General features: G+C 43.5%; 1 protein-coding gene across 9 annotated transcripts in view; it reads left to right on the top strand.

Annotated features, from left to right (window-relative positions):
- Positions 1–4,277, top strand: part of LOC137431911 (protein ITPRID2) — a 227,741-nt gene extending 223,464 nt beyond the window's left edge. For 5 of the 9 annotated variants that reach the window (XR_010985368.2, XR_013624197.1, XM_068123744.2 and 2 more), the window contains 2 exons: positions 2,896–3,073; positions 3,878–4,277. Coding sequence is in view for 3 of the 9 variants with exons in the window: in XM_068123744.2 (XP_067979845.2) it covers positions 2,896–3,073; positions 3,878–3,882 (183 nt within the window). In the remaining 6 variants the exon portion in view is untranslated. Of the gene's footprint in view, positions 1–2,895; positions 3,074–3,877 lie in introns of those variants that run through there. The other 4 variants (XR_010985366.2, XR_010985369.2, XR_010985367.2 and 1 more) reach the window with 3 other exon arrangements.
- Positions 4,278–19,777: the final 15,500 nt, after the last annotated feature.

Raw genomic sequence — 19,777 nt, 5'->3', positions numbered from 1 at the left:
CAACTTCCTCATCTTTCACGTTTTCCATCAGCTTCTCTATCGCGCACCAGAACTTGTCCTTCTCTTCATCGCTCCGACCAACCTGCGGAGCATATCCCGAGATGACGTTCACCAAGAGCTTTCCAATCATCATTTTCACCATCATCAACCTATCACTCACTCTAGTCACACTCACCACACTGTCTACAAACTCCTCAGAAAACAGGACACCAACACCATTCACGCCCTCCGGGCACCCTTGCCACACAAACTTGTATTTCTGTCCCTGCCTACCCTTCACCATTCTCACACCACTTCCCTTCCATCTCGTCTCTTGCACACAACATATGTCCACTCTTCTTCTGACCAATACTTCCACCACTTCTCCTGATCTCCCTGTCATTGTCCCTGCATTCCATGTCCCAAACCTCAGAAACCGATCTCCACTTCTGGCTGTACCCTGCCCATATGTAGTTGTAATTGTCATGGTTCTCTTTTTGAGGCAGTTTTTTTTTATGGCCGCATGCCCTTCCTGACGCCAACCCTCTTAGTCGTCTCTTACGACACGCAGGGATACGGTGTACCTATTCTGACCAGGGTACACACTGGCTGACTATATTGCAATGAAGAGTGTAAACTTGAAGTATTGTTTCTGAATCACTCACAATGGGGCAGATTTCCCTTTCAAGTTTACACCCTTCCTAAGATTACCATGTTCTAATGTTTTATCAACTTCTTTTTCTGCAACTTGTTTATGTTCTTGGTTTGTATACTACACATTATACACAGAGATCACAATCATTGCTATCTAAATATGACATCAAAGTAATTACTAAGCACTGATATTACATGTACAATGTGGAGATCTGCAATTAATAAAGTATCTAATATGGCATGCTGGGTATCATTAATACAAATACAGTCACGTGAAAAAGTAAGTACACCCCATGCAAAGTTTTGACTTTTTCAACATATTTCAACATACAGCTATTTGATCTTCATTTCAACAATATTGATAGATAAAGGTGATATAATATAACAAATATCATGAAACATTTACATTTTGTAGTCCATTGTATAACTTAAATAAACATAAATGCAAATGTCGCATGTGGAAAAAGTAAGTACACCCTTGGCTCTAATAGGTGGTATTACCCACTTTGGCAGAAACAACCTCAAGTAGGCGTTTCTTATAACTGTCTGCCAGTCTCTGACATCGACTGGGAGAAATTTTTTCCCACTCCTCCATGCATAATTCTTTCAGCTGTGCGATGTTTGAGGGGTTTCTTGCATGCACAGCTCGTTTCAAATCCCTCCACACCATATTGATGGGATTTTGATCCGGGCTTTGACTTGGCCATTCCAGAACCCTCCATTTCTTTCATTTCAGCCATTCCTTGGTGGATTTACTGGTATGTTTAGGGTCATTGTCAAGTTGCAAGGGTCCACCTTCGGTTGAGCTACAACTCTCCGACAGATGGCCTCACATTATCCTCAAGCACCCTCTGGTGCAATGAAGAATTCATAGTGGATTCTATGATGGTGAGCTGCCCAGGCCCTGATGCAGCAAAGCTGCCCCAAACCATAATATTTCCACCACCATGCTTTACACTTGGTATCAGGTTCTTGTGGTCAAATGCTGTCTTTGGTTTTTGCCAAACATGTCTTCTGGTACTGTGGCCAAATAGCTCTACCTTTGACTCATCTGTGCAGAGCACATTGTTCCAGAAGTGCTGGTCTTTGCCGAGGTGTTCATTGGCAAACTTTCGTCTTGCCCTGATGTTCTTTCTGGACATCAAAGGTTTCCTCCTGGCACACCTCCCATGTAGATCAAATTTGTGCAGCCTCTTTCGAATGGTAGACTCGTGCACTTTGACATCAACAGTGGCGAGAGCTACCTTTAGGTCCCGTGATGACATTCTGGGGTTCTTAGAGACTTCTTTCAGCATCTTGCGGTCTGCTCTCGGGCTGAACTTGCTGGGGCGGCCTGGCCTTAACAAGTTGGCAGTTGTTTGGAATCTTCACTTGTAGATGATCTTCCGGACAGTCGAATGATTGATTTCAAATTGTTTGGAGATCTTTTTAAATGCCTTGCCAGACTCATAGGCATCGATAACCTTCTTTCTGAAGGCCTCAGAGAGCTCTTTTGATCTAGGCATGGTGACGCCGCACACTTCAACAACAAAGAGCAAACCAAACTAAATGTCTGAGGTTTAAATAAGACAGGTTCCTCCAAGATCCTCTATACGATGTTCTAATCATTTGCACCTGAGCTGGTTGGTGCACCTGATTCTAATTTTAGGTATTTGAAGTAGTGATAAATGTCAGGGTGTACTTACTTTTTCCACATGCAAAATTTGCATTTATGTTCATTTAAATTATACAATGGACTACAAAATGTAAATGTTTCATGATATTTGTTATATTATATCACCTTTATCTATAAATATTGTTGAAATGAAGATCAAATAGCTGTATGTTGAAATATGCTGAAAAAGTCAAAATTTTACATGGGGTGTACTTACTTTTTCACGTGACTGTACATATTTTGAAAACCTGATGTGCTTCGTGCTAAATTCTGACTACAGATTTGAAATCAGCGGCACAGATTTAGCCAAGAACACCTGCATTTCCCTTAGTAGCAGACAAAGTTTTTTTTGTTGCCCAGTGTTATCTGTACATATCATATGTAAACTTCCCCTACTTTATTATAGGAGTTCATCCAACATTAAGGAACATTGATGAGATTGCTTTAGCATTGGCAAGTATTTTACTTTGACTTGTTGGTCTCATTAAAAAAAAAATTCATGCAAAATATCTTCCTATGTTTGTTTGAGAGATTCTTCATATTTCTGCTGAATTAAACTTTCAATGTATCAGCTTAGAAACCTGTTTTGTAATTTGTTTTCCTGTTAGATCGCACCATTTCATTGTTCAAGGTCCAGTCCCGCACTTCAGCGAGAACACAGTCGATACAGAAGAGCAAGATCAATGAGCTCGAGCCTGACCGCATCTCACCAGGACAGGCTGTGTCCAACATGTAGTGCGGCTCCAACTGCTGCTTCGGACTGTGGACGTTTGATGAGCTTGAATGGTGAGAAAGGACAGGAGCATGGTAATTCCTTGGAGTGTGGGCCAACCCCACCTGAAACACATGTTGCACAACATGAGGGCAGAGTTTTGCAAAACTTTCCAAGAGGTAACACTACTTCCTTGATTAAAGCATTAAGAATTAAAGCGTTTTTTTTCCATTGAGCGGTTTGGGAGATAGAGGTGTAACGTTTTTCCAAGATGGCGTCCGTACCACGTGAACTATGACGTCATAATTATGAATATAAATTTTCTATAGGCGGAGGCGCCTCAGTGGTAAAATTTTGTGTCAATCGGACCAACGGTTACTGAGAAAATGAATTTTTAAAATGCAGACACGGCACACGTACGTAACTAAATGCTTAACCTCACTTTTCGCTTCGCGAGCGCAGGGTAATAATGGCTGCTAGTTTGTTGTTTGTTGGGAGCCAAATTCAACTTTGAAAATCATTTTTCTTTCGCAGTATTATTCTGATATGTCAAAAATTTATTTGGAAACGCAACCTTGCTCTGATTTGGAAACTGAAGATCTTGCACACTTATTTAGGAGGCCATTTAACCTCTCACACACACACGCACATCGCTCATCACCAACAAAATTTGTTTCACAACGAGGTGATGAAAAAGTTTGGGGTGGGGGTTGGAAGAGCACCCTGACATGCATGTTATGTTTAAAGGAAAGACAGGACGAACTTTAAAAACATTTACTGGGATTTGTAGAATATTTTGTGACAACAAATGCTTTTTCCTTCATGTGAACTTGTCTTGTTTAAAGTCCAATGCCTTGTTTGCTTTTGCTCTTTTCCAGCCTGAGAAGTGGGAAGCTGATCCATGTGAACGAACAAGGATGACATGATGTGGTATCTGTGCAATACAAGGAACGGCACGTGATCATGCAATTTCCTTTGCTGTCAATGGGGCTACTGAAATGCATATAATGTGCAAGTTTACACAGTGAGGACAAAGTGAACATTTTGAACCTCTTTCTGTCTTTGTGTTTTGACATGAGCTACTGATGATGATAATTTAATGCTTTTGATACGTTTCATTTGTGTGAATCAATCCAGTAGTACAGTAGTAGTGCATATAGTTTTGTATTTTCTATATTTGTCTAAAGTGCAGTGACTGACCCAATTTTACGGATTACCAAAAATTGTTTACTTCACACTTTGGTTAAGGAAGCTGAATAAAGATTGTTTTTAAGTGAATGTTTCAATTTCATGACTTCATAGGTTTCGCTGGATTACAGATAATGCAATGAATTTCTTGATGGAGGATCCAGAAGAGCAACGAGCAAAATGACATGACGTTGTACTTTTACCGTGCACGTGGTAAAGTGTTGGGTTGAGAGGTTGGTTGTGTGTGTCTGTCTGTCCGCAGTCTGCAATCTCTCATGGAGGAACGACTTCATTTCAATTCCAGTTTGTATTTTGAACACTAGAGCATGAATCGGAATGTGAAGCCACGGTTTAGTTGTACTTTGGTTCTGAATTTGGCAAATTGGATGGAATCTCATCCCAAGCGCACACAGAGGAAGGTAATTTTGTCTGGCAGTCAAAATTGAAAACCATTCCAAACAGGAAACTTGCTCATCAAGGACACGACCACCATTTACAAAGAACGAATGTAACGTGTTTAAATAAGGTGGTGCTAGGTGCATCAATGGCGGTAAACTTCCGAGTTATTGTTTTTTCTGCAACCTTTAATACCTTTATTTCATTTCAATTGAATTATATACTTGAATAGTGTAGAACACAAATTGCCTTGAGGCCCTTCCAAAAACCTCCAGTTTAGCAGTACTTGGTCAAAAAAACGATACCTTTTTACACCATCTGACCAATGGAATTTGCCACCACACCACCTACGACCAGTTGTTCTTTCGTGAGTTGTTCTTGCAACATTTACGACCACACGTCCATGTGACACTTACAGCTAATGCAGAGCTGGCACTACCTGCTGCAGAGCTGGCACTTCCTGCTGCTGTGGATCTGGCTAATCATCTCATCGACATTGTTATATCGACTGTGGCTAATGTGACCCCTCCACCACTCCACATCACACAGCTACAATCCTAATGGCAGACCTGAAGAAGCTCGTCCTGGTGCTCCACGCTGTGCAACACCAGTCGTGTCCGTCTTTGTGCTAACCCCCTTGTAAGGACAGAGAGAAATACCGTACCTCACGCCACCATTCACCTTCACCTTCCGTGAACCCTCCAGATTGGTGTTGGTACCACGTGATCCTCGGTGCTAATGCTCGTCAGTGGAGAGCACCATGCTCGTACTGGCCACAGGGAAAGAACGAGGCCCACAACAAATGGTGATGAGTTCACCTGGGCCATATGTAAGTCACCTTTGCCTCATGGGTTGAATTAGTGGACTTCGTTTTCTTGTGAATGTCTCCTCCAGCTTGATTTGGGTTTACGTCGGTCATTTCCATGGGTGTTTACTGTTGTCGACACAAAATACTCAATCCTAAGTGTGAACGTTTTGCATCATTTCAATTTCCTCACAGATGTCAGATACCGCCGTCTATTAGATGCCTCGACACAGCTTAGTGTTCTAACATCCACTGTTTTGTCGCTGAATATCACATGTCTTCCATCAATGCCCACTTGACCTTTTCAGAAAGTACTTTATGACTTGCCATCCATAACGCACCCATCGGTAACAATCCAGCCCGTCAAACACCAGATCACACATCACATCAAGACCACAGGACTCCCTCTTTTCGCTCGTGCTCGCCGACTCGCACCCAAGAAATTGTGCATCGCCCGTCAGGAGTTTGACTCTATGTTACAACGTGGGATCATCAGGCCATTCTCCAGCACTTGGGCCTCACTGCTACAACGTGGGATCATCAGGCCATTCTCCAGCACTTGGGCCTCACTGCTACAACGTGGGATCAGGCCATTCTCCAGCATTTAGGCCTCACTGCTACAACGTGGGATAATCTGGCCATGCATCGATGCCTAGGTGTGCGGTTGAGCCAAGCAATGTCTTCATTGTCAACGCTCCAAGATCCACCGTCCTACTGTCTCACCACTCGATAGCTTTTCAATACCAGGTAGGCGTTTTGCCAGGACCCGTGTGGCTTCTCAAATGGGCAATGCTATTTACTAGCTTGTGTTGAGCGCTTCACCCGTTGGCCGGAGGCTCACACCAATAGCTGATATCACTGCACCTATCATCGCTAGTGCCTTTGTCCACACCTGGATCGCACATTTTGGTGTACCATCAACCATCACTATGGGTTAAGGTAGTCTGTTCAAATTGGCTGTACTTTAAAACTCCTGGGTACCGACAGTGTGCGAATCACTGCTTATCATCCAGCAACGAATGGTATGGCGGAAAGTTTTCTAAAGTCTTCTCTAAAGAGTTTTTCTAAAGTCCAACTAAAGTCTTCCCTGAAAGCGCATGACAATGTCGCACACTGGACGGACAATCGGACATCATACCTTTGGTACGCGAGCTGCTCTAAAGGACCACCTTGGATATTCCGCTGCAGAGTTAGTGTACGGTGCACCGCTTCGTTCCCAGGAGAATTATTCTCAGCATCTGATGTCACCTTGCCCGATGGCAATAAACTTCATTCAGCCATCCAGGGCCTCCTAGCAACACCATACGCCTTTGTTATGTCCGGTTTTTATTCCCCAGGGAATTTCTACATGCACCCACGTATTTGTTTGGCATGACTGTCTGGAAAGTTTTGCAGCAACCTTATGACTGACCGTATAACACTCAGATACACCTTTCGTACTCAATATCAACGGTGGTTATGATAGATCACTTTTCGTGACACAGCAGCAGAGCCAGCGCTCCGCCTTGGCAACGGTTTGACACCTACTACAACAATACCCTCACCCTAGTATACGGCTCGCTGAGGGCATGATGTACCCTTCCCAGCACGATATTTGAGTACATTTTGCTTGTTGACCTTTTCTCTCTTTGCTGATTTTTTTTTTTTTTTTTTTTTTTTTTTTTTTACATTGACAGTCTGCATCTCTTCTACGATACCATATTGTATTTTGTTTGTACCTTCCATTTGATTAATGCACGTGGAGGGGGGAATGTGAAGTGGTATTGTTTTGCCTTTGGTTTTGGAGTCTGTGAATACGCTTTATCTTTGCTTCCAAGGGGTTTCTTGGTAGGGATTGTGAGATCTATTACCGTTGCAAGTATCGTGCTCCGCATGACGTCTTGTTTTTTCGTTGGTGATTTTGATGTCGGCGATGCATTTTTCCATGGACATGTCACCATATCTAGCAGGCTTGTGTTGAAGCATACAAGGTGACATCCAGTTGCCAAAGCAAAGGGTTTATTCGTTCTGTCGACCAATGCATCATCTCGACTCTAGATCCTTTACTTTTGTCTCAAGTGCCTCCAATTCCTGAGTTACATTTTCAATTCTTATGTGAGTGCTCTACCACCCTGTCATTGCTGTCTTCAGGAGATCTACCTGGGAGGAACATCTTCAGATTTGAGATGGATCACCACTAGACACTTGTCCCCTTCAGCCACCCTGGGGGTTTTAGTCTTCAATGTCTCTATTCTCATCTCACTTCTGACAAATCGAAGCAGAGTAATAAATGCAGATGAGTACTTGTTCCCAATAATAGTTTTATTTCTTCCATCGTCAAAATGGGTGAATCCATGAGAATAAAACGAAAGAAAACCACAGTATATGTCAGAGGCACCAGACTCCCCACCAGGAATAAGCACCTTGTCGAACTCGGGCAGTTTACAAAAGATTTATTTGGAGTACATGCATGGCAGAAATTTGATTAGCGTGTAAGCGAGTAACACCAATGAAACGATAGAGTAACATCAATGCCCCTCACAGCAATACACAATTTCTTAAAAAGCTATAGCCAGTAACCGGTTTATATACTTTCCCAGTGCACAAAGGAATTCTGTACACCAAGCTGTGTTTCCCACAGGAAACTGTCTCATACACAACAGTGGACAGGCCAAGATAAGATTCAGTCACACCTCTGCATTAATGGTCTTTGCCAAGTTAAGTTCCATTGAGAAAGAATGTTTATCCAAGGTCGGCCAAGGGATATTATCTAAACGGTTCCCCAAGCCAGAAGGCCAGCATTTGCTAAGCAACCGGCAAGTGCTGTCTCAGAAATACCGCAGTGTTTGTTCACCATGGACCACTGTTGCCCCTGTCAGGATATTACTTGCATGAGATTCCTGACAAACTTCCCCCTTTGTGAATCAACACCTTCAGTAAAGAGGTTTATTGACATCTTTGAAAACTAGGGATTTCATAAAAGCATTTGTCCATTATCTGTTATCCATCTTATAACCCTTAGGGTGACTGAAATTCCCCCCTTTCGTCAGGAGAACCCACTCATGCAACGGGGTGCGTCAAGTCCCTCCCTATGGAGCGGGGTCAATGGATCGCAAATGATGAGGAAATACTCCTATGGACCCCATCTCCTTACCTTTTTAAGTTTGTCGACCAAAGCAGAGAGAAAGAAAATTTTCCCATTATGGGGGCAACATTTCAAAAACAAGGTTGTTATACTGAATATATAGAAATGGTTATTCATTAGCATATGTAGTTATAAATGATTAAAATGTAAGTATTGACCTCCACTATATAATTTTGAGGCTATGTAAAAAGATTGCAGAGTTTTGAAGGCAAAGTCATTTGCAAAGCATGTGTGGAGACCAAAGTCTCCCATACAAGAAGCAAAACAAAAGCAAACATACACCCATTAATACGCAGGGTCTTTTGAAATTAAATTGTAAATGTAAAGCAAATATGAAGTTAGTAACAGGCATCTGCCTTTATTTTTAAATTGAAGCAAAGTGTTAATAAAGCTTATGGTTGTAAAAGGCAGTGTAATACGTTGAATTACAATGGCAGCCATCAGTGGCTTTATTAAAAACACAACACACCCTTCTTGAAGCTTGCCCCTTTAGGATTTGCACATAATCACCTCTTCCAGCACGCACAGATGGTGGTCTGCTTCAAGCCCGACGTTACACAATCTTCGCCACTCACGTTCGCTTGAGTCGGAACCGTCAGCATGCTCCAGAGCTGTTTCAAGAGCTGTTTCAAACCAACAGCGTGAATGGTTTGTTTAGTTAACTCTTGGATATAGGCTATCGGGCTGGTTGGGCATGGTTCAATTGAATCGGGGGCAAGGGTTGAGGGCAAGGAGGAGTTGGAATAGGGAGGTGGCGGCTCTTGTACAGGGATGTCTCGTGCATCTTCCTCCGGTTCCCGGACCACCATGTGTTGTTCGCCTGTACCTGCATCGTGAAACTTGCTGATACACACATGCATCAAGACTTTCAAGCATCCAACAATAAGTATGATCGCTATGAGGAGTCCCATTGCAACTATCACCTAGTGTACTATCTGCCTTCCCCCCCCCCCCCCCCCCCCCATCCTCCGAAGATGCTTTCCAACCAGGATCCTATTCCCCACTTTTCTCTCTCCAATATTTCTCTCCAAGTTGGTACTTATCTCACTCATCTTATCGATAGCCAGCCGCCTGCACTCCTGCTGGATCTGGAATCCAAGTGCAACATTTCCCTTTGACAATTCCACAAACACCCCCTTCTCTGCCAAAAGAAGGTCCAGGGCCACTCTATTTTGCATCACCTTTGTCCTCAGTTCCACCACCGTGTTCAGTAATGCTTGATCTGCCTCCATTGACTCATTTGCAACTTTTTCTAACACAGATGCCAATTTATCTTAACCGATAGCTATTCATCACCGAGCCTGCCAATGGGAAGAAGAAACTGCTTTTTCCCATAATGCTCCGTACAATGTTGTCTCGTTCCTCCAACTCAAATCTGAAGCACATATTCCTCATATACACTTGCATTACTGCACCATCATCTTTGAATAGCTCAATAATCATTTTAAATGCAAAAACATTACACATCTGCATCACATCACATCACATCACAATCCACATCATAGCTGATCGTCAAAATTCTACCAATTGTTTACCATTTTTAGATACTATTCATACTCATCCTAGTCCAAGCTTGTTCAGCCACTGGTTATCATGGGTATTAGTCCCTTTATAAAATGCACACTCCCTCATTCAACGAGGGCACTGCATCAGAGACAGTGGCCAGTAGCATTACAGCCCTCATCTGAAATCTCACCTGTGACGCACGCATCCGCTGTCTTTTTCTTCTTTTTCTTTTTTTGTATACAAGATCGAGGCTCGTGAAAGAACTAACATTACTCACAAAAAGACAAACTCACACATAAAACATAAGATAAGGGGAGTGGGAGACAAGATGGGGAGAGAGAGGGAAGCACATAAGTACAACATTTGAGAGCAGGGACATCGGGAGATCTGTGGGAGGGAGGGGGCTTGGGGGGAGGAGGCACGGAAGGGGGGAGGGCGGTGGCAGAGGTATAAAACACATTGACATTGCTAGGACATCCAGGACAGAAGTCGGAATTTCAAAAAAGTGGATCTGGGGTGAATTAACAGGGGTAGAAAAGATCAAGGTTTTGGATGGGGGAAGACAAGAGATGGTGGTGAACAGGTTTTAAAGACCTGGAGGGAGGAGTGGGATTGAATAGAGTGAGGGAGTTTGTTCCAGCGGTGGGAGAAAAGAGGAAGAAAGAGTGAAGGTGAATAGAGAGTCTTGATTTTGGCAGTTTAACTATAAGAGGGTTGCAGGCAGCTATTGTGCGACCTGTAGGAATATTTGGGGGACAGAGCTGGGGGTGCAAGGCCAGAGAGGAGTCGGTGGAAGACAGAAAGACCACCAACCTGCCTGCGGTGAGTGAGTGAAAGGCCCTCGGAGTTAGCTTCATCATGGGAGATTCCAATGATTCTGAAAGCTTTGGTTTCAACAGCGTGAAGCCGAGATATGTGTGAGGAAAGAGTACCAGCCCAGAGGGGAGAACAGTATTCCATTGAGCTGCGGATGAAAGCCTTGTATGAGGTGAGGAGTTCAGGTGTGCCAAGGAAGGACTTCGCACGACGGAGGATGCCCAGTCGGCGTGACAGAACTTTTTGGAGAGGATTGTTGAGAAAGTAGTTTGGAGTCCAGTCGGTCTTTTCAGAGAGATTGCAAACTGGGATTCTTGAGATTTACAATTCAGAGATACGTTTGGAACATCAGAGGAGGGGTGGAATTATGGTGAGTTTAGAGATTGCAGAGAGGAAGAACTGTAAGGCATTAATTTATATGCCTCCATCGACGAAGTCGCCGGAGGCATGTTTTCAAGTCGTCCGTCCGTCCGTGATAGGTTTTCGTTCCTGCGATAACTTGAGAATGGCTGAATGGATCTTAGTCAAACCTGGTGCAGATATGTATAATGAGATAAAGATGAACTGATTAGATTTTGGGGTCAACAGGTCAAAGGTCAGAGGTCATGTTAGGTAAAAATCCTGTTACTGAAATAATTTGTCAACCAGTGATGGGATTCTGACCAAACCTGGTACACTTATGTAGAATGATGTAAAGATGAACTGATTAGATTTTGGGGTCAAGAGTTCAGAGGTCAAAGTCTGCAATATGTCTATAACTTGAGAATGGCTGAAGTGATCTAATTCAAAGTTGGTACGGGTATGTATAATGATGTAAAGATTAACTGATTAGATTTTGGGGTCCTGAGGTCAAAGGTCATGTCAGGTAAAAAATTGATAACTTGTGAACAGTTGAAGGGATTTAAAGGAAACTTGGTACAAGTGTTATAATGATGTAACAATGTAGGCAGAGGCATATCAGTCAACGATGTGACGTCGAAGATTGTCGTTCTAGTTTTGAATTGGAATGATTGAAAGATCGATTTGAAAACATCCTTTTGAAAAGGAAGAAGAAGAGTGAATTGGAATATAAGGTAGAATACATCACGGGAGAAGAAAGTTCAACCATTTAAAACAAACCATGAAGATCGTCTGGGTATTCACCGAAATGAGGGCAGGGAGGATGAGAGGATGAAGATTGCAGACAGAGGTTCAAAAAGGAGGATGTTTGAATGCATCTTTTAAACTGGATGGTATTCATAGAATACAGATCTCACACAGTCAACTTGATGCGGGCTCACTCTTCTATTTTTTTGGAGGAATTTTTTTCCTTGATCCAATATGGCTGCCAGACCATGTGACCGATGACATCGTACATTTACATTCTCCAATATAGTTGTTGCGTACATCACGCTCAATAAGTTTCAAATTGATTGGACTAAGCATTGTAATTGTCGAATTATGACGTCATAATTAAGGCACGAATGACGTCATCGTTAACAAAATTATTCCCCATGCAGTTCTTTACAATGAGGCACTTTTCAATTTTTCAATGGAGCAGTTTCAGAGGTATAAATATGCAACGTTTTTCGGTTTTTCCAAGATGGCTTCTGTAACACGTGACATACAACATTATAATTATCATTTTAAAAATGATACAGGAGGATGTGCTCTGGTCAAAAGTCCGTGTCCATCAGACCAATAGTTGCAGAGATAACAAAAAATTCATACTGATCAGATCAAGCATTGTACTTGTCGAATTATAACGTCATAATGAAGGCACATATGACATCAACATTAACCTAACTTCTTCCTCATGGGGAGTACTTGACAGAGCCATGTTTCAATAATATTTTAAACTCAACTGGACTATGTCTAGCTGAGTTTTTGTCGACACCCATTGTCCGTCGTCCGTCTGTCTGTCTGTCTGTCGTCTGTAAACAATTCGACGTCTACGTTCTAAAAGTCACAAATATTGATTAAATTTTATGAAACTTGTTATGCAGCATCTTTAAGACATAAACTAGTTTGGGATTGCATTTGGGTGTTGCATGCCCAAAAATGGGCGCGGCAGGGCGGCCATATTGAAAATCAATTTTTGTCATCTTTTTAGCACATATAAACTATATAGTTTGTGGGTCTGTTATGCATATTCTAACCATATTGATATAGACCAGTTGAGTTCAGTTTCCCTGGAACCTCTATAGTTTTCCATGGAGCGGTTTCGAAGATATTGAGGTGAAAATGTTTGGGTTTTTCCAAGAACGTGATTTTTTTTTATCAATGTTTATCATTTATCAATGTTTTTTGGCCGTACCACGTGACCTATGACGTCATAATTATGGTTGAAAAATTATACAGGCAGAGGCGCTCCTACGGTAAAAAATTTGTGTCAATCAGACCAACGGTTGCCGAGAAAATGAATTTTAAAAACTAGTGAGGTACCCGTGCTATGCACGGATTGGAGGCCAGAAGCAAACAGACAATGCAGAAACGGCGAATGCTAAAGCATGAAACCAATAAATTCCACATTCCTGTAGCACCTTCAGTCGCACGTCAGACATGGACCGCAAGTTCGTGAAGGACTTCCATGAAAAACGTACCCGTTGGCAAAGAAACGGGTACGTTCACGAATAGAAACATCGATCGTGGGACTGTGGCGAATCTGCATAAGGCGATCCGTGAAGTTCACGTTTAGAAAGTAGAAACCGTCATGGCATTACGTCATTCACTTGAACTCGATATCTCTTTTTTCATTCCAAACAGCATAACTGCAATCACAAATGAAATAACATTAATATAAAAAAAAAACTTTTAACAACATTCGTGACATAAACAAATATTAAAATCCTGATGTGAAGTTCCATACGGTTGGGTGAATACAATTAAGAATTCAAAATCGTAATTGTATTCATTAAATTCCAATCATCAATTGATACTTTAACAAAACGTTTAACGATTTAACATTACGATTCAATGACGGTTGTATTTGGATATTATCAAACCCGCGCATTGCTGTCATCTGTCCACTTCCACATTCGCGGCAGGTTCATAATTGTCATCAACATCTAAACAGTATTTGTAGAATTTCAATAAAAGCCACATCACTGTTCATATCGGTAAATATTATTACATCGTGTTGGAAAAACTGGAAAATTGGAAAACTTGGAAAAACAATATAGCCTATTTTACTCCCAGGGGTCCCAGGAATACCCACCCAAAATATCGTTGCGATCGGTTGAGCCGTTTTTGCGGTACCTTCGAACGGACAGACGGATATTTGGTGAATTATAGTAAGATGCAGACACGCATGCCACACGTACGCACCCAAATGCCTAACCCTGCTTTTCACTTCACCAGCGTAGGGTAATTATTGTAGTCTGATCTGGATCTTCATCAAAATCTTCACCAATCGACTTGAAAATTGAACAGCATTTGCATATTGAGTCATTAAATTGAGAAACGAGCTGTTTTGAGGTATTTTGGCTGTTTCCGGTCCCTCGAGCAAGGAGGCTTGCTTTGATCTCTCCACAACATCGAAGTTTGAGAATTTTCCCATTCATGTCTTTGTCGAATTTCCACTGGTTATTTTATTGCGTATGTGTTATTGTGTGTTTCTAGTTCGTTTTGGTTTTGTAATTATTGCAAGCGTGTGTGTAATTAGTCTATCTAGCGGCCTTGTGCGCGACCTGTGTGTGCTACCTCGAGGCTCCCTCCCCCTGTACGTATTTTGTGAATATAAGTTCTTTCCTTCGCTGTATTTGCTTGTTTATTTGATTGTCTTTTCTCCCACTACCTCCCACGAACATTTTACCCTTTGTCTAACGTTTTAAATACAAAAAAAAACAAATTACTTTATGAATTTCAAACTTTCAAACTCTAGTTCCTCCATACTCATTCAACCCTTTCTCCTTCTTTCTCAAATCCACGTCCTCACTTAGGGACTTTCCCAGATTGTTTTTCACGGTTTTGTTCAAATATTATTTAAATATGTTTAAACTTTCCCTTCCAGTGTTTTATTCAGTGGTTTATTACAACATGCTGTTTTTCTTCCTATTGAAAAGGCTTTTTTCAATCTCCTCTTCAATTCATTCCACTTCAAAAAAAAATTCAATCTATTACAGTCCTTTCTTTCTACATTCTCTGAACTCACCTTCATTCCACCCCTCCTCTATCATTTTTAAATGGATCTATGACTTTAAAATCACAATAAACCCAGTTTGTAATAAATGTTCGTTTTTCATGAATCATCCACTTTATAAACTCCCCCCTCACCCCTCCCTTTCAATTCGCCCCCCTCGATCCTCCCCTCCAAATCTCCCCCTCACCCCTCTCCTTCAAAACTCCCCCCAAACCCCTCCCCTTCAAATCTCCCCCCCCCCCCCCACCATCTTTCTCAAATTCCCTCTCACCCTCCTCCTCCTAGCTGCCTCTTCCTCACTTCATCTCCCTTCCATCTCATACCTCCACCTCCTCCAGCCTTCTACTTCGCTCTGCCCCCCCCCCCCCCCCTCAAACAACCCCTCACTGTGCCTCATCCGATCACCATCAAACCTTTTGCCCTCCTCATCCTTCTCTTTCTCCTGCAACTCTTCTGCAATCTCTGACACATGATCAATAGCTCTCCCTACCTCCCTCTCTCACTCTTCATTTTACTCTATCCCTCCACTCCCCTGTCCTGCACCTGATGCTCCCCCTCCCTCTTCTTTAACGGTATGGACCTCCAACATCCAGGGCCTTCGCTCAAAACCTGATTGATCTCTCCATACAGGTTGCTTCTTACAAACCAGACGTAATCTGCTTCACAGAAACTTTCCTCCTTCAAGATGTCTCTGATTCCTTAATATCTCTTCCTGGTTACTTCCTCCTCCGGTACGATAGACCTGAGCCTCGTCCTGGTGGTGGGGTTGCTATCTTTATCAAAAACTCTCTTCCTCACTGTCCTTGCACTGCCCTCTCTCCACCCCAACCCCAGGAGTACCTCTGGCTATGGCTTCCTCGCCGCTTCCAACTTTTGTTCACATGAGTTTTGTACCGTCCTCCAAACAGTGATGACTCCATTTACATTTCGCTGTCTGACAACATGGACCAACTTCTATCCACTCATCTCAACTCTCTCTTCCTCATATGTGGCGACTTCAACTGTCATCATGTCAGTTGGCTGGGTGTGGGTACCTCTCTCACCAGCCATGGCTCCTCAGCAAAGGACTTCTGTGACTCACTGGGACTGACACAATCTGTCAATTTCTCGACCAGGATCTCAGTCAACGGAGCATCTTCTCTTCTAGACTTGGTTATGACAAACTTCCCTGTAAATGTCTGCTGCTCTTCTTCTGCTTCAATCGGGTCATCTGCTCATTTGCTTGTTAAAGTTGACATCTCTCTGGCCATTCTCAGAGAGCCCCCTCAGCGTCGACGAGTCTGGCATTTCAGTCAGGCCGACTGGCACTTTCTTCAAGCAGCCATCAATCATCTGGACTGGTCTCCCATCTCTACTGCCTCTGACATCAACTCTTCCTTGGAATTCTTCCCTAGTAAACTGCTCTCTCTCTCTCATGCACAGATTTATCCCATCTCGCCTTCAGTTGTCTTACCCTTCCTCCCGTCCATGGTACACGGAATCTTGTGGTGAGGCAGTTGCCGTGAAACAACTTGCCTTTGCCTCTTGGAAGGCAAATCCAACTGACGGCAATCTCAGTTTCTTCCACCAAGCTCGGAACAAGTGTGTGTCTACCCTTAGGAGAGCGAGGAAACAATATATCTCTACTCTCAAGACTGAACTCTCAAAGCTGTCTCCCTCCTCCAAATCCTGGTAGCATCTTGTCAAATCTGTTCTGGTGTTTGATCCCCCTCCATCCTTCCTTACCAAAATGGCTACACAGTTGACACAGCACATGACAAAGCCGAATGCCTCAACTCTGTGTTTGCCTCAAAATCTTGTGTCCCAAACCCATCTCTCTCTGTACCCACCTTACCCAGTCGAACCCAGCTGCTCCTGGTCTCTGTGTCCTTCTCTCCTGACAAGGTGGAGAAGTTTCTGTCAAACCTCGACTCTGATTCTGCAACTGGACCAGATGGCATCCGCCCACGGGTCCTAAAATCCTGCTCTACCGCTCTTTCACACCCTCTCTCTATTCTCTTCACCCTCTCTTTTGCTCAAGGTCATCTGCCATCTGTTTGGAAATCAGCCAACATTACTGCTTTACACAAGAAATGTGCAAAAATATATCCTTGCAACTACAGACCAATCAGCCTGCTTCCAATTATCAGCAAAGTCATGGAATCCATCATTGCTTCGGATATCAAATGCTTCCTCTTCTCCAGTGGCGTGATCTCTGCTCTGATCATCAATTTGGTTTCAGACCAAGTCACTCCACTCTGGACATGCTGCTTCTGCTGCCTCAACAATGGATGGAGGTCCTCAATGCCAAACAGGAAATTAGAGCTGTCTCTGCGTTGACATATCAGCCTGTTGTTGGCTTAGCGGCTATTGTGCCGGCTTGGGATCCTAGGATCCTGGGTTCGAATCCCGGTCGATCGTTGAATTAACACCAGGGGGGTTGACTCACCCTGTCATCCTTCCGAGGTCAGCAAATTGAGTACCAGCTTGCTGGGATGAATGATCCGGGTGTGTACCCCAGTTTAGAATAGGTACACCGTATCCCTGCACATCGTAAGAGCGTGACCAAGGGTTGGCATCAGGAAGGGCATCCGGCCATAAAAACATTGCCTGAAACAGGGAACCATGATTGTCATGGGGCCTGCAAGGCTAACCCCTGCTCTAGCAGGGAAAATGGCCTTAAAACGATCATTCATTCATTCATTCCCTTTACATATCACATGCCTTCGATACGGTCTGGCATCCCGCTCTGCTCACCAAACTCTCCTCCTATGGTATCCATTGAAATCTCCACGCATGGCTTGCGGATGTCCTCTCTGGTCGTAGTAAACGTGGCTCTGAATGGATTTCTCTCATCTCATGTACCTGTTCAGGTTAGAGTTCCCCAAGGCAATGTTCTGGGCCCTGTGCTTTTTCTGGTCTTTATCAATGATCTCTCCGACTCTCTGGAAAATCCTCTCTATGTCTTTGCTGGTGACTCCACTCTCTGCCGCTCCATTCCTCATCCCTCAGATCGGCAGTCTGCATCCTGCTCACTCTCTGCAGACCTGGACAAAATCAAACTGGTCAAACAAGTGGAACATGTCTTTCAATCCACTCAAATCTCACACTTTCACTTTGTCTCTCAAAAAAGACCGACTGGACAACCCTCGCATTTACTTTCTCAACAATCCTCTCCAAGAAGTTCTGTCACTCAAGCTTTTGGGTCTCACTATCTGCCATGATCTTTCCTGGGAAAATCACATTTCCAAGCTGGCCTCCAAATGCATTCGCCAACTGGGCATCCTCTGTCGTGTGAAGTCCTTCCTTAGCACACCTGAGCTACTCACCACATACAAGGCTTTCATCCGCAGATCAATGGAATACTGCTCTCCCCTCTGGGCTGGTGGTCCTGCCTCACACCTGGCTCGGCTTCACGCTGCTGAAACCAAAGCTTTCAGAATCTTTGGTATCTCCCGCAATTAAGCTGATTGTGAGGGCCTTTCACTCTCTCACCGCAGGCAGGTAGGTGGTCTTTCTGTCTTCTACCGACTCCTATCCGACCTAGCTCCCCCAGCTCTGTCTGTGCTCTGTCCCCCAAAATTCCTACAGGTCGCACAAGATCTGCCAGCAACCCTCTTCTGGTCAAATTGCCAAAATCAAGCCTCTCTGCTCACCTTCACTCCTTCATTCCTCTTTACTCCCACCTCTGGAACAAACGCCCTCGCTCTCTTCAATCCCTCCACTCCCTCTAGGTTTTTAAAACAGCTGTTCACCACCATCTCTTTTCTTCCCCCATCCAAAGCCTTGATCTCTTCTACCCCTGTTAATTCACCCAAGATCCACATTTTTTAAATACCGACTTATTTCCTGGAAGTCCGAGCAGTGTCCCTGTGTTTTAAACCTCTCCCCCCAAGCCCTCTCTCTCCCACAGATCTCCCGATCTCACTGTTCTCTGCTGTTGCCTCTCTCTCCACATCTTGTCAACCGCTCCCTTTATTGTATTTTTTTTTGTTTGTTTGTTTTTTGTGATTGATGTTAGCTGTTGTGGTAGAATGTTATCTCGCCCCTGGTCACTGTGTACCCGAGAAGATCTATTGTCTTCGTCACATGTTTACACTTGTCCTCATTGAAGGTCAAATTGTACTGTTGTGCTACCCACATGAAACGTCGCAAGTTGGCATCATGGTCCTCTTGACCATGCCCGCAAACCGTCACATTGTCGACGTAAACAAAAATATCTTTCAACACTTCCTTCGCGGTAATGTCATTAATGGCACGTTGAAAGCAAGAACGCCATTTGTTACTCCGAAGGGAACGCGACGGAATTGATAGAGCCTTTGGCCGGCTTCAAACCCCGTAATGGGCCTGTCAGACTTGTGTATCGAAATCTGATGATATGCACTTCTAAGATCCAAAGTACTGAATACGCGATAGTTAGCCACGTCGCGCACCATATCATCGATCCTGGGAAGCGGATAGGCGTCCAGCTGTGTGAACCTATTAATGGTTTGAGAATAATAAATTACCATGCGCTTCCAATGATTAGCCGTATGGACTACGAGCACCTGGGCCCTCCACGGAGAGCTACTCGGCTCTATAATCCCCTCCCGCAGCCTCCGTTTAGTTTCATCAGCAATAAACCGTGTCAGCGCGCGAGAATCGTCTCGACCTCATGGTGATTGGCTTGCAATCGGGGGTCAAACTAGGAAACAGAGGAGGGGGTTCGATAGCCATTTCAGCTAAACTGCAAACAGAGAGAGTGGTCTCCCAACTGAATTGCATCTCCAATCGGCCGTGTCTATGCAAAAAATCGTGTCCTAGAAGCACGTCGGAACATAACTTGGGCATAACAATAAGCTTCA

Source organism: Myxine glutinosa, chromosome 7 (genome assembly GCF_964187855.1).
Source record: "Myxine glutinosa chromosome 7, kmMyxGlut1.1, whole genome shotgun sequence".
NCBI classification, from domain to species: Eukaryota; Metazoa; Chordata; class Myxini; order Myxiniformes; family Myxinidae; genus Myxine; species Myxine glutinosa.
This window is presented reverse-complemented; position numbering and strand designations above follow the sequence as displayed.